The 14,740-nt window shown below is 55.6% G+C and overlaps 1 protein-coding gene across 1 annotated transcript in view; it reads left to right on the top strand.

The window, feature by feature from the left end:
• The window catches only part of CAMSAP3 (calmodulin regulated spectrin associated protein family member 3), a 38,254-nt gene that overhangs the window by 17,625 nt on the left and 5,889 nt on the right, over positions 1 to 14,740 (top strand). The window contains 11 exon segments of the mRNA XM_030970810.1: positions 339 to 477; positions 1,134 to 1,273; positions 3,536 to 3,629; positions 4,142 to 4,181; positions 6,210 to 6,262; positions 6,796 to 6,834; positions 6,837 to 6,867; positions 9,318 to 10,689; positions 11,848 to 12,117; positions 13,284 to 13,387; positions 13,835 to 14,100. Of these exon segments, the coding sequence (XP_030826670.1) occupies positions 339 to 477; positions 1,134 to 1,273; positions 3,536 to 3,629; positions 4,142 to 4,181; positions 6,210 to 6,262; positions 6,796 to 6,834; positions 6,837 to 6,867; positions 9,318 to 10,689; positions 11,848 to 12,117; positions 13,284 to 13,387; positions 13,835 to 14,100 (2,548 nt within the window).

Here is a 14,740-nt window from a genome sequence, read left to right on the forward strand (position 1 = left end):
ATTTTGGGGACCCCTCCTTTTGTAATTTTGGGGTGTTTCCTCCAAATTTGGGGCCCCAATTTTGATATTTTTGGGTGATTTTGGGGCAATTTTGCGTTCCCAACCTGAGGGGATTTACGGACTCTTCCATTTCTATTTTTTGGGGGGGGTCCCTTTTCTGTGGGGAGGGGATTTGGGGCTAATTTGGGGGGGGTCCTGCCACTTTTAGGGTGGTTTTTAGGGTTTTAGGGTCTTTTTTTTTTATTTTTGGGGGAGCCCTTCCACTTTGGGGGAGTTTGAAGGAATTTTGGGATTTTGAGGACCCCCTTGACCCCCCTCTCCCAATTTTTCCCGCCAAGATTCGGTACCGGAAGGACAAAGGGGCTCCTCCGGCGCCTCCCCCATTCCCACCTGTGAGGGGGCTGCAAGATTTGGCCAGTGGGGGGGTCCTGGCAGCCGCCATCCATTTCTACTGCCCTCAATCTCTGCGCCTCGAGGGTAAGGAGGGATTTCTGGGGGAATTTTGTGGGATTTTGGGTTTTTTTTGGGGTCCCATGAAGGAGAGGGGCCCTGATGCAGGGATCCACTAGGGGGCGCTGTGGTGCGGCTGGACCGGACCAATCTGAGGGGGGACATGGGGAGGATTCCATAGGGAAATCAGGCGGTTCCATGGGAAGAGTCTTAATGGGGGAACATGAGGGGGTCTTGAGGGGTTTTTTAGGGGAATTTTGGGTCCATGGAGGGGTTCTGAAGGGTTTTTGGGGTCTTTTTTGGGGTGTGGTCCTCCCCCCCATTCTGGAATTTTCCAGTGATCTAGACTGGCCCAACCTGAGGGGGCCATGGGGGGATCCCATGGGGAAAATGGGGGACAGTCCCAATAGGGAAACACGGGGGGTCTTTGGGGGGTTATGTGTTAATGGGGGGTCTTGAAGGGGGGTTCAAGGGGTTTTTGGGGTCTTTTTTGGGGTGTGATCCCTCCCATTCTGGAATTTTCCAGTGATCCGGACTGGCCCAACCTGAGGGCGCCATTGTGGGGGGAAAAGTCCCAAGTTGAAAACAAGAGGAAAACTTGGGGTCCTAATGGGGGGTACAAGGAAGTCCCGTAGAGGGATCTGGGGGTGCAACCCCCACTTTTTTCCTCTGGAACTTTCCAGAAATCCGCCTTGGGGCGCCGCTGGCGCTCCCGGACCGGCTGCACAACCTGGGGCTCGTGCGCGACTTTGGCGCGCGCCACCTGCGCACGCGCTGCCCCCTGGCCGTGGAGGACCTGCTCTACATGGCGCCTGCCCTGAAGGTAAAAACTGGGATAAACTGGGTCAAACTGGGTTAAACTGGGAGGGAATGGGGTAAACTGAGGGAAACTGGGAGTGAATGGGGGTAATGAGGGCAATGGGGCAATATGGCAGCCGCCCTGAGGGGAAAACTGGGAGGAACTGGGGAAAACTGGGAGAAACTGGGGAAAACTGGGTTAAACTGGGTGGGGAGTGGGTGAAACTGGGAGGGACTGGTGGAAACTGGGAGGGAATGGGGGCAATGAGTGCAGCTGGGGCAACTGGGGCAATACGGCAACATGGCGGCCACCCTGAGGGGGAAACTGGGGAAAAACTGGGAGAAAGTGGGTCAGCGTGGGTTAAACTGGGCGGGGGTTGGGTGAAACTGGGAGGGACTGGGAGAAACTGGAGAAACGGGTCAAACTGGGTGAACTGGGAAGCGCTGGGAGCAATGGGAGGGACTGGGAACAGTGAGGGCAATGTCACAAAATGATGGCCAATCCTGACGGAGAAACTGGGGGAGAAATCGGGTTAAACTGGGAAAAACTGGGAGGAACTGGGAGAAACTGGGGGAAACTGGGAGAAATTTGGTGAACTGGGAGGGAATGAGAGCAATGAGGGCAATGGGGCAAAATGGCCGCCAACCCTGAGGGGAAAACTGGGGTAAACTGGGGAGAAACTGTGAGAAACTGGGATAAACTGTGACAAACTGGGAGAAACTGTGAGGAACTGGGGAAAATTGGGATAAGCTGGGCAAACCGGGAGAAACTGGGAGAAATTTGGTGAACTGGGAGGGAATGGAAGCAATGAGGGCAGTAGGACAAAATGGCGGCCAGTCCTGAGGGGGAAGGTGGGAGAAATGGGGGAAACTGGGTTAAACTGGGGAGAAACTGGGTTAAACTGGGAGAAAGTGGGGGAAACTGGGGAAAACTGGGATAAACTGGGCAAAATGGGGGAAAATAGGAGAAATTTGGTGAACTGGGAGGGAATGAAAGCAGGGAGGGCAATGTCGCAAAATGGCGGCCAACCCTGAGGGGGAAACTGGGTTAAACTGGAATAAACTGGGGAGAAACTGTGAGAAACTGGGATAAACTGGGACAAACTGAGAGAAACCGTGAGGAACTGGGGAAAATTGGGATAAACTGGGCAAACTGGGAGAAATTTGGTGAACTGGGAGGGAATGGAAGCAATGAGGGCAGTAGGACAAAATGGCGGCCAGTCCTGAGGGGGAAGGTGGGAGAAATGGGGAAACTGGGTTAAACTGGGGAGAAACTGGGTTAAACTGGGAGAAAGTGGGGAAACTGGGGAAAACTGGGATAAACTGGGCAAAATGGGGGAAAATAGGAGAAATTTGGTGAACTGGGAGGGAATGAAAGCAGGAGGGCAATGTCGCAAAATGGCGGCAACCCCTGAGGGGGAAACTGGGTTAAACTGGAATAAACTGGGGAGAAACTGTGAGAAACTGGGATAAACTGGGACAAACTGAGAGAAACCGTGAGGAACTGGGGAAAAATTGGGATAAACTGGGCAAACTGGGAGAAATTTGGTGAACTGGGAGGGAATGGAAGCAATGAGGGCAGTAGGACAAAATGGCGGCCAGTCCTGAGGGGGAAGGTGGGAGAAATGGGGGAAACTGGGTTAAACTGGGGAGAAACTGGGTTAAACTGGGAGAAAGTGGGGGAAACTGGGGAAAACTGGGATAAACTGGGCAAAATGGGGGAAAATAGGAGAAATTTGGTGAACTGGGAGGGAATGAAAGCAGGGAGGGCAATGTCGCAAAATGGCGGCCAACCCTGAGGGGGAAACTGGGTTAAACTGGAATAAACTGGGGAGAAACTGTGAGAAACTGGGATAAACTGGGACAAACTGAGAGAAACCGTGAGGAACTGGGGAAAATTGGGATAAACTGGGCAAACTGGGAGAAATTTGGTGAACTGGGAGGGAATGGAAGCAATGAGGGCAGTAGGACAAAATGGCGGCCAGTCCTGAGGGGGAAGGTGGGAGAAATGGGGGAAACTGGGTTAAACTGGGGAGAAACTGGGTTAAACTGGGAGAAAGTGGGGGAAACTGGGGAAAACTGGGATAAACTGGGCAAAATGGGGGAAAATAGGAGAAATATGGTGAACTGGGAGGGAATGGGGGCAATGAGGGCAATGGGACAAAATGGCCGCCAATCCTGAGGGGGAGAATTGGGATAAACTGGGTTGAACTGGGAGGGACTGGGGGATACTGGGGGATACTGGTTCATACTGGGAGCCCCCCCTGACCCCCCCCTGTGCCCCCAGTTGAATGTGGGGGCTTTTCTGGCCGAGCTGTTCCTGTGCTTCGAGGTGCTGAGACCCCCCTTTGTCACCCCCCGGCAGCTGGGGGGGACCTCAGGTACGAGGGGACCCCAAATTTGGGGAGGGGGGACCCCAAAATTGGGGGGGGGGGTCAAACCCTAAAAATGGGGAGGGGTCCCAAAAATTTGGAGCCTAAAATTGAGGGGGAGGAACTGAAGGGACCCCAAATTTTGGGGGGGATTAGGAAGGGGACCCCCAAATTTGGGGGGTTAAAACCCCAAAAATGGGGAGGGGCCCAAAATTTGGAGCCTAAATGGGAGGGACTTAAAGGACCCCAAATTTGGGGGTAGGGGGGTCAGGTAGGGGAGACCCCAAATTTTGGGGGGGATTAGGAAGGGGAGACCCCAAATTTGGGGGGGTTAAAACCCCAAAAATGGGGAGGGGTCCCAAAAATTTGGGGGGTCCTAAAATGGGGGAGGGGGCCCTAAAAATTTGGTGGAAAGGACCCCAAAAATTTTGGGGTGATCCCAAATTGGGGAGGGGTCCCTAAAGGGTTTTAGGGTTTGGGGGGTCCTGACACCCCAAATTTTGGGGGGGGGTCTTTCCCAGAATCTCCAGGTGCTGCTGATGCCCCGAACCCCAAAAGCAGGTGAGGATTTTGGGGGGATTTTGGGGTTTTTGAGGGGGATTTTTGAGATTTTTTGGGGGAAATTCTGGGGGCTTTTAGGGGAATTTTGGGGTTTTTTAAGGGGGAATTTTGGGTTTTTTTGGGGAGGATTTTGGTTTTTTTTTTCGGTGGGATTTTGGGTTTTTTTGGGAGGAATTTGGGCGTTTTTTTAGGAGAATTTTGGGTTTTTTGAGGGAAGGATTTTGGGGTTTTTTGGGGGGATTTTGGTTTTTTGAGGGGAATTTGGGGTATTAGGAGATTTTGGGGGTTTTGAGGGGAATTTGGGGGGGGTTTTGGGTTTTTTTTAGGAAAATTTGGGGTATTTTGGGGAGATTTTGGGGGTATTTTAGGGAGATTTTGGGGTTTTTGAGGGAGGGATTTTGGGGTTTTAGGGGAATTTTGGGGTTTTTGGGGAGGATTTGTGGGGGTTTTTTCGTGGGATTTTGGGTTTTTTTGGGAGGAATTTGGGGGTTTTTTAGAGAATTTTGGGTTTTTGAGGGAAGGATTTTGGGGTTTTTGGGGGATTTTGGTTTTTTTTGAGGGGAATTTGGGGTAAAATTAGGGAGATTTTGGGTTTTTTTTGGGAATTTGGGGTATTTTAGGGAGGATTTTGGTTTTTTTTTTAGGAAAATTTGGGGTATTTTGGGGAGATTTTTGGGGTATTTTAGGGAGATTTTGGGGTTTTTTGAGGGAGGGATTTTGGGGTTTTTTAGGGGGAATTTTGGGGTTTTTTGGGGAGGATTTGGGGTTTTTTTCGTGGGATTTGGGGGTTTTTGGGAGGAATTTGGGGTTTTTTAGGAGAATTTTGGGTTTTTTGAGGGAAGGATTTTGGGGTTTTTGGGGGGATTTTGGTTTTTTTTGAGGGGAATTTGGGGTAAATTAGGAGATTTTGGGTTTTTTTAGGGGAATTTGGGGTATTTTAGGGAGGATTTTGGTTTTTTTTAGGAAAATTTGGGGTATTTTGGGGAGATTTTTGGGGTATTTTAGGGAGATTTTGGGGTTTTTTGAGGGAGGGATTTTGGGGTTTTTTAGGGGGAATTTTGGGGTTTTTGGGGAGGATTTGGGGTTTTTTTTTCGGTGGGATTTGGGGGTTTTTTGGGAGGAATTTGGGGTTTTTTTAGGAGAATTTTGGGTTTTTTGAGGGAAGGATTTTGGGGTTTTTGGGGGGATTTTGGGTTTTTTGGGGTAAAATTAGGGAGATTTTGGGGTTTTTTTTTAGGGGAATTTGGGGTATTTTAGGGGGATTTTGGGGTTTTTTTTAGGAAAATTTGGGGTATTTTGGGGAGATTTTGGGGGTATTTTAGGGAGATTTTGGGGTTTTTTGAGGGAGAGATTTTGGGGTTTTTTAGGGTGAACTTTGGGGGTTTTGGGAGAGGATTTTGGCTTTTTTTGGAGGGGATTTTTGGGTTTTTTGAAGGAGGAATTTGGGGTTTATTTAGGGAGGAATTTTGGATTTTTTAGGGAGGATTTTGGGGGGTTTTTTGAGGAGGAAATTTTGGTTTTCTGGAGGAGATTTTGAGGTATTTCGAGGAGATTTTGAGGTTTTTTTGAGGGAAGGATTTAGGGTTTTTTGGGGGGAGATTTTGGGTTCTTTTGAGGGGATTTGGGGTTTTTTTGAGGAAGGGAAATTTGGGATTTTTGAGAAGATTTTGGGGTTTTTTGCGGGGGGATTTTTTGGGATTTTGGGGAGAGATTTTGAGGTTTTTTGAGGAAGGGATTTCATGATTTTTTTAGGGGGGATTTGGGGTTTTTTGAGGGAGAAATTTGGGGTATTTTAAGGGGATTTTTGGGGTTTTTTGGGGGGAGATTTTGGGGGGTTTGGGGGGATTTTGGTTTTTTGGGGGGAGATTTTGGGGCTTTTTGAGGGAGAAATTTGAGATTTTTGGGGAGGGGAATTTTGGGGTTTCTAAGAGGGGAATTTTGAGTTTTGGGAGGAAATTTTGGGTTTCTTTGGGTGAAATTTGGACATTTTTGGGTTCATTAACCCCTTCGTGACCGCCCCCCCCACAGCTCCCCTGGCTTCAACTTCCGCCACCCCCTGTTGGCAGGGGGCAACCCCTGTGGTAAGACCCCCAAAAATCCGGGGGACCCCAAAAATTTGGGGACGGGTCCCAGAGGGGAATTTGGGATTTTTTGAGGGGAATTTTGGGGTTTTTTGGGGGGAATTTTGGGGCATCCTGGGGGAACTCATTGGGATTTTTGGGGGTCACTGAACTGGGGAGAACCCCAAAAATTTGGGGAGGGGTCCCAGAGGGGTTTTGAGGGAATTTTGGGGTTTGGGGGGGGGGGAATTTGGGGTTTTTGGGGGGGAATTTTGGGGTTTCTGGGGCATCCTGTGGGATCTCATTGGGATACTGGGGGATTCTGGGGGACCCCAAAAATTTGGGGAGGGGTCCCAGAGGGCAATTTGGGGTTTTTGGGAGGGATTTTGGGGTTTTGGGGGGGAATTTTGGGGGGAATTTTGGGGTTTTTGGGGCATCCTGTGAGATCTCATTGGGATTTTTGGGGGGGTCTCTGAACTGGGGGGGTCACTGGGGTCTGGGGGTGTTTTGGGGTCTGGGGGTGACCCCATTTTTTCTCCCCCCCCCCCATAAAGGGCTCCTGCCCCACTCCCCCTCCCTCCCCCATGGCGACGCCCGGGCAAGGGCTGGAGCAAGAGACCCCTCAGGTGAGGGGGTTGGGGGTTGGGGGATTTTGGGGGTCCTGGGGGGTCCTGGGGGGTTTGGGGGTCCTGGGGGATTTGGGGGGGTCATAGGGGGATTTGGGGGGTCATAGGGGGGTCCTGAGGGCTTTGAGGGGGGTCCCAGGAGGATTTGGGGGGGTCCCAGGGGGATTTGGGGGAGATGTGGTGGTCCCAGGTGGGTTTGGAGGGGTTCTGCAGGATTTGGGGGGTCCTGGGGGGTCCTGGGGGGTTGGGGGTCCTGGGGGATTTGGGGGGTCCTGAGGGATTTGGGGGGGTCATAGAGGGGTCCTGAGGGCTTTTGAGGGGGGTCCTAGGAGGGTTTGGGGGGGTCTCAGAGGCGATTTGGGGGATCCTGAGGGATTTGGGGGGTCCCAGGTGGGTTTGGGGGTTCCCAGGGGATTTGAGGGGGCATAGGGGGATTTGGGGGGTCCCAGGTGGGTTTGGGAGATTTTGGGTGGTCCCAGGTGGCTTTGGGGGGTTCTGCAGGATTTGGGGGTCCCAGGGGATTTGGGGGGTTTGGGGGTCCTGAGGGCTTTTGAGGGGGTCCTAGGAGGGTTTGGGGGGTCTCAGAGGCATTTTGGGGAATTTGTGGGGGTCCTGAGGGATTTGGGGGTCCCAGGTGGGATCTGGGGGCGCGATTTGGGGGGTCCCAGGGGGATTTGGGGGGTTTGGGGGTCCTGAGGGCTTTTGAGGGGGTCCTGAGGGTTTGTTTGGGGTCCCACGAGGTTTGGGGGTCCCAGGGGGATTTGGGGGAGATGTGGTGGTCCCAGGTGGGTTTGGGAGATTTTGGGTGGTCCCAGGTGCGTTTGGGGGTTCTGCAGGATTTGGGGGTCCCAGGGGGATTTGGGGGGTTTGGGGGTCCTGAGGGCTTTTGAGGGGGGTCCTCGGAGGGTTTGGGGGTCCCCAAGAGGTTTGGGGGTCTCAGAGGGTTTGGGGAATTTGGGGGGGTCCTGCAGGATTTGGGGGGGTCCCAGGAGGATTTGGGGGGGTCATAGGGGGGTTTGGGGGGTCCTGGGGGTCCTGCAGGATTTGGGGGGTCCCAGGGGATTTGGGGGTCATAGGGGGGTCCTGAGGGCTTTTGAGGGGGGTCCTGAGGGATTTGGGGGGGTCCCAGGTGGGTTTGGGAGATTTTGGGTGGTCCCAGGTGGGTTTGGGGGGGTCCCAGGTGGGTTTGGGGTGGTCCCAGGTGGGTTTGGGGGGGGGTCCCAGGAGGATTTGGGGGGGTCATAGGGGGTTTGGGGGTCCTGGGGGGTCCTGCAGGATTTGGGGGGGTCCCAGGAAGATCTGGGGGGAATTTGGGAGGATTGAGGGTGAATTTGGGGGGTCCTGGGGGGGTCCTGAGGGATTTGAGGGGGTCCCAGGGGGATTTGGGGAGATCTGGGGGGTCCCAGGGGGGTTTTAGGGGGGTCCTGAGGGATTTTAGGGGTGTCCCAGTGGTTTGGGGGGCAAATTTGAGGTGATTTGGGTCAGATTTGGGTCAATTTTGGGTCAAATTTGGGCGATTTGAGTCCAATTTTGGGGCAATTTCTCTCCAATTCTCAAGCCACATTTTAACCGAAGCGGTTTTGGGGACACCTCGATGACACTTTTGGGGTGTCCCCCCCCCTAAAAAACCCCCCCAATTTTTTTATCCAGCCACCCTTTATCCCAAGCCGTCTCCTTCAGCATCCCCTGAGATTTGGGGTGCCCTGAGTCAGATTTGGGGTCACTTGGGGCTGATTTGGATCAAATTTGGGGGATTTGGGTCAGTTTTGGGTGGGATTTGGGGCCATTTGGATCAGATTTGAGGCAATTTGGGATGATTTAGGTCCAATTTGGGGTGATTCAGGTCTGATTTGAGGTGACTTGGGTCAGTTTTGGGTGGGATTTGGGGCGAATTGGAGGCGATTTGGATCAAATTTGGGTCAGATTTGGGGTGATTTGGATCAAATTTGGGGTGATTTGGGTCAGTTTTGGGTGGGATTTGGGGCCATTTGAGGCGATTTGGATCAAATTTGGGGTGATTTGGTGATTTGAATCAGATTTGGGGTGATTTGGATCAAATTTGGGTGATTGGTCAGTTTGGGGTGATTGGTGATTTGGATCAAATGTCAGATTTGGGGTGATTTGAATCAGATTTGGGGTGATTTGGATCAAATTTGGGGTGATTTGGGTCAGTTTTGGGTGGGATTTGGGACAATTTGGGATGATTTAGGTCTGATTTGGGGTGATTCAGGCCAGTTTTGGGTCAGATTTGGGTCAATTTTGAGTCAAATTTGGGCCGATTCGAGTCCGATTTAGCTCAGATTTGGATCAAATTTGGGCCGATTTCGACTCCAATTTTGGGGCAATTTCTCTCCAATTCTCAACCACATTTTAACCAAGCAACTTCGGGGACACCTCGATGACACTTTTGGGGTGTCTCCCCCCTAAAACCCCCCAATTTTTTTACCCAGCCACCCTTTATCCCAAGCCGTCTCCTTCAGCATCCCCTTCGGCCTGGACAGCGACGTCGACATCGTCATGGGCAACCCCGTGGGGGTCCCCGCGGGGACCCTGGCCCGCTCGGCCAGCTCCGACAGCCTCGCCCACCCCCGGGGTCCCCTGCGGGCCCCGAGCGTCCCCAACGGCGTCACCGAGCCCCCCGAGCCGCCCAGCATCGAGGAGGCGCTGCAGATCATCCACAGCTCCCAGCGCCTCCCCCCGGACGGAGCTCCCGATGCTTTCTTCCTTCATTCCCCGGAGCCTCAAAATCCGCTCGGGAACCCTCAAAATCCTCCTCAAAACCCCCCTCAAAATCCCCCTCAAAATCCTCAAAATTCTCCTCAAAATCCCCCTCAAAATTCTCCTCAAAATCCTCAAAATTCTCCTCAAAATCCTCCTCAAAATCCACCTCGGCCCATGACGAGTTTTGCCGAACGTAAGAAGAAATTGGAAGAAGCCGCCCCTACGAATCCGCCCGGGGGTCCCGGCGTTAATTTGGGGGGGGTCTCCACCACTCCCGGGGGTCCCCCAGAATCGGGCGGGGGTCTCAGCGTGGAGATGTCTCAACTGGGAGCTCGTTTGGAAGAGAAACGCCGAGCGATCGAAGCGCAGAAAAAACGCATCGAGGCCATTTTCGCCAAGCACCGCCAACGCCTGGGCCAAAACGCTTTGCAACGGCTGCGCCAAAACGAGGAGGGGGCTTCTCCCGACCTTGCCGAGGATGAATTGAGTCTGGGGGCTTCACAAAAACCACCTCAAGTCTCTCATCCTCCTCCTCCTCCTCCTCCTGGGCACTACGAAGCCGCGGTGGCCAGGCTGAGCGCGGCGTTGAGTTCGCTGCAGTTGGACATGCAACGCTTGACTCAACAGCAGGAGCGGCTTTTGCTGGAGCAGAGACCCCACGGAGCCCCCCAAGCTTGGGTGATCCCACTCCCCAAATCCACCAAAAGCTCCCCAAAAAACCCTCCGGGCTCTCCCGCGCCCACCCGAAAAGTCGGAGGAGGAGGAGGAGGAGGAGGAGGAGGAGGAGGAGGAAGCAGCAACAACAACAACGCGGGAAATTCGACACCAGGAGGAGGAGGAGGAGGAACGGCGGGTTCTGTCGCGATATCAGCGGGTGGAATCGCGACCGGCGGGGCTCGCAAGGCTCCTCCGCGCAGCCCCAGGAGACCCCGGCCCGCGGAGCTGCGGCTGCCGCCGCTGACGCGGGTGCTGACGCCGCCGCACGACGTGGACACGCTGCCGCACCTGCGGCGCTTCTCGCCCAGCCAGGTGCCCGTGCAGACCCGCAGCTCGCTGAGGTTCGCCGACGGGCAGGAGGAGGAGGAGGAGGAGGAGGAGGAGGTGAGGTTTGGGTGAAAATCGGCGAGATTTGGGTGAAATTTGGGGAGATTTGGGTCAGATTTGTGTCGGATTTGGGGGAATTTGGGGTCAGATTCAGACCCGCAGCTCGCTGAGGTTCGCTGACGGGCAGGAGGAGGAGGAGGAGGAGGAGGAGGAGGTGAGGTTTGGGTGAAAATCGGCGAGATTTGGGTGAAAAATTGGGGAGATTTGAGTGAAATTTGTGTCGGATTTGGGGAAAGTTTGGGGTCAGATTCAGACCCGCAGCTCGCTGAGGTTCGCTGATGGACAGGAGGAGGAGGAGGAAGAGGTGAGGTTTGGGTGAAAATTGGGGAGATTTGGGTGAAAATTTGGGTGAAAATTGGGGAGATTTGGGTGAAATTTGTGTCGGATTTGGGGAAGTTTGGGGTCAGATTCAGACCCGCAGCTCGCTGAGGTTCGCTGACGGGCAGGAGGAGGAGGAGGAGGAGGAGGAGGTGAGGTTTGGGTGAAAATCGGGAAGATTTGGGTAAAAATTTGGGAAAAATCGGGTCAGATTTGGGGAAATATGGGTCTGATTTGGGTCAGATTCAGACGCGGCAGCTCGCTGAGGTTCGCTGATGCGAAGGAGGAGGAGGAGGAGGAGGAGGAGGAGGAAGAGGTGAGGTTTGGGTGAAAATTGGGGAGATTTGGGTCAGATTTGTGTCAGATTTGGGGAAGTTTGGGGTCAGATTTGAGGAACACGTTGGTGCCACTTTGGCCCCACTTTGGCCCCACTTTGGTGCCACTTTGGTGCCACTTTTGCCCCACTTTGGCCCCACTTTGGTGCCATTTTGGTGCCACTTTGGCCCCACTTTGGTGCCACTTTTGCCCCATTTTGGTGCCATTTTGGGGCCACTTTGGTGCCCCTTTAATGCCACTTTTGCCCCACTTTGGTGCCACTTTGGCCCCACTTTGGGGACACTTTGGTGCCACTTTTGCCCCATTTTGGTGCCACTTTGGCCCCACTTTTGCCCCACTTTTGCCCCACTCTGGTGCCACTTTTGCCCCACTTTGGTGCCACTTTGGCCCCACTTTGGTGCCCCTTTAATGCCACTTTTGCCCCACTTTGGTGCCACTTTTGCCCCATTTTGCCCCATTTTGCCCCACTCTGGTGCCACTAACCCCCCTCCCCTCCCCCAGCAGAGACCCCCGCCCCCCCCGGCGCCCCCCGAGTCCCCCAAGGGGCCCCTCCGGGCCAGGGCCTGCGGGGACGGCACCAGCGACGCGTCCCTGTCCCCCGGCGACAAGGGGACAGCGCGGGGACACCGGCGGCACCGCCAGCACCAGGAGGACGAGGAGGAGGAAGAGGAGGAGGAGGAGGAGGAGGAAGGAGAAGGGGACTCGCTGGAGGGGTCCCCAACCGAGGGGGGGAACGGGGGGCAGAGAGCCAGCGTGGGCTTCTTCTGTAAGGTACGGGGACACTGGGGACACTTTGGGGACATTGGGGGACATTGGGGGATTGGGGATGTTGGGGACATTGTGGGGACTGAGGACACATTGGGGGATTGGGGACATTGGGGGATTGGGGACATTGGGGGGACTGAGGACACATTGGGGACATTGGGGACGTTGGGGACGTTGGGGGATTGGGGACATTGGGGACACATTGGGGACATTGTGGGGGGATTGGGGACATTGGGGACATGGAGGGGACACGGGATATTGGGGACAATGGGGGGATTGGGGACATTGGGGGGACTGAGGACACATTGGGGACATTGGGGACATTGGGGGACTGGGGACATTGGGGACATTGTGGGGGGATTGGGGACATTGGGGACATGGAGGGGACACGGGATATTGGGGACAATGGGGGATTGGGGACATTGGGGACGTTGGGGGATTGGGGACATTGGGAGGACTGAGGACACATTGGGGACATTGGGGGATTGGGGACACATTGGGGGATTGAGGATGTTGGAGGGATTGGGGATGTTGGGGACACATTGGGGACATTGGGGGACTGGGGACATTGGGGACATTGTGGGGGGATTGGGGACATTGGGGGGACTGAGGACACATTGGGGGATTGGGGACATTTGGGGGATTGAGGATGTTGGGGACACTGGGGACACATTGGGGACATTGTGGGGGGATTGGGGACATTGGGGACATGGAGGGGACACGGGATATTGGGGACAATGGGGGGATTGGGGACATTGGGGACACATTGGGGACATTGGGGGATTGGGGACATTGGGGATGTTGGGGGATTGGGGACATTGGGGACACATTGGGGATGTTAGGGACACTGGGGACAATGGGACATCGGGACATTGGGGACACATTGGGGACATTGGGGACACATTGGGGACAATGAGGACATTGGGGACACTTGGGGACACTGACGGATCCTGTCCCTGTCTTGTCCTGACCCATTTGGGGACACTGACGGATCCTGTCCCTGTCCCTCTGTCCCTGCCGCTGTCCCCATGTTGCGCTGTCTGTCCGTCCCTCTGTCCGGCCGCTGTCCCACTCGTCCTCGTCCCTCTGTCCGCCGTCCGTCAGCTCGATGACCCTCTGAGCCTGTCCGTCCGTCCCCCTCTGTCCCTCTGTCCTCGTCCCTGCCGCCGCAGCTCGATGACCCGAGCCCCCGCCCGCGCCCGCCCCTCCCCTGCGAGCGCCGCCTCTGGGGGCCGGGGCAGGAACCGGAACCGGAACCGGAACCGGAACCGGACAGGTGAGGAGGGGGGAGGGGGAGGGGGCTTCAAAATGGGGGGGGGGGGTTCAGAATTTGGGGAGGGGTCTCTCCCTTTTCCCCCTTTTTCCCCCCATTCCTCCCCCCCCCCGACGTTTGGGAGGGTCCTCCCCATTCCCCCCTCGAGGATAATTTGGGGAGGGGTCCTGACCCATTCCCCCTCCCCCAGAGGACAAATTTGGGGAGGGGTCTCTCTCCCTTGTCCCCCCATTTTTCCCCCATTTCCCCCCCTTAACCAATTTGGGGAGGGGTCCTGACCCTTTATCCCCCCCCCCAAGACCCCCAGATGACGAATTTGGGGAGGGGTCTCTCCCCTTTTTCCCCCTTTTTTCCCCCATTTCCCCCCCTTTAATGAATTTGGGGAGGGGTCCTGACCCTTTTATCCCTCCTTAACCAATTTGGGGAGGGGTCCTGACCCTTTCCCCCCAGACCCCCTGCGGAGCCCCCCCAGCCCCAATTTGGGGAGGGGTCCCGCCGGGGGGAGTTCACGCGCCGGGAGTACGAACGGCGGCAGCAGCTGCGGCTGATGGAGGAGCTGGAGAAGGTGCTGCGCCCCCCCCGCGGGACCCCCGCCCCAAAACCCCCCCCGCGGGGACCCCCAATGAGGGGAGGGGGCTCCGGGGGGGGGAGGGGGCGGCCCCGCTGCTGCGACGACTCCGCCCTGGGCAGGAGCCCCCCCGGCAAGGGGCTGCTGGGTACGAATTGGGGCTGGGGGCTTCGGGAGGAGGTGGGAAATGGGGCTGGGGGCTGCTGGGTATGGAATTGGGGGCTGGGGCTTCGGGGAAATGGGGCTGGGGAGGGGGCTGCTGCTGGGTACTGGGGCTGGGGGCTTCGGGGAAATGGGGCTGGGGGGCTGCTGGGTACGAGGCTTGGGGCTGGGGGCTTCAGCAGAGGAAATGGGGCTGGGGGCTGCTGGGTACGAATTGGGGCTGGGGGCTTCGGGGGGGAAATGGGGCTGGGGGCTGCTGGGTACGAGGTGGGGCTGGGGGCTTCGGGAGGGGAAATGGGGCTGGGGGCTTGGGGAGCCCCTAAAATGGGTCTGGGGGCTTTGGGGAACCTCAAAATGGGTCTGGGGTCTCGGGGACACCCCCAAAAAAGGGTCTGGGGGCTTTTAGGGGATCCTGGGGGGAATTTGGGGAGGGGTCTCGGGGTTTTTGGGGGTTTTTGGGTCTGGGGTCTCAGTGAATTTGGGGAGGGGTCTCAGTGAATTTGGGGAGGGGTCTCGGGGTGAATTTGGGGAGGGGTCTCAGGGTGAATTTGGGGAGGGGTCTCACCCCAATTTCCCCCTTTATCACCCCCTATCCCAGAGTTCTCTGTCCCTGATTTTGGGGGCAA

The sequence above is a fragment of the Camarhynchus parvulus genome, unplaced genomic scaffold (genome assembly GCF_901933205.1).
Source record: "Camarhynchus parvulus unplaced genomic scaffold, STF_HiC, whole genome shotgun sequence".
Lineage (NCBI taxonomy): Eukaryota > Metazoa > Chordata > Aves > Passeriformes > Thraupidae > Camarhynchus > Camarhynchus parvulus.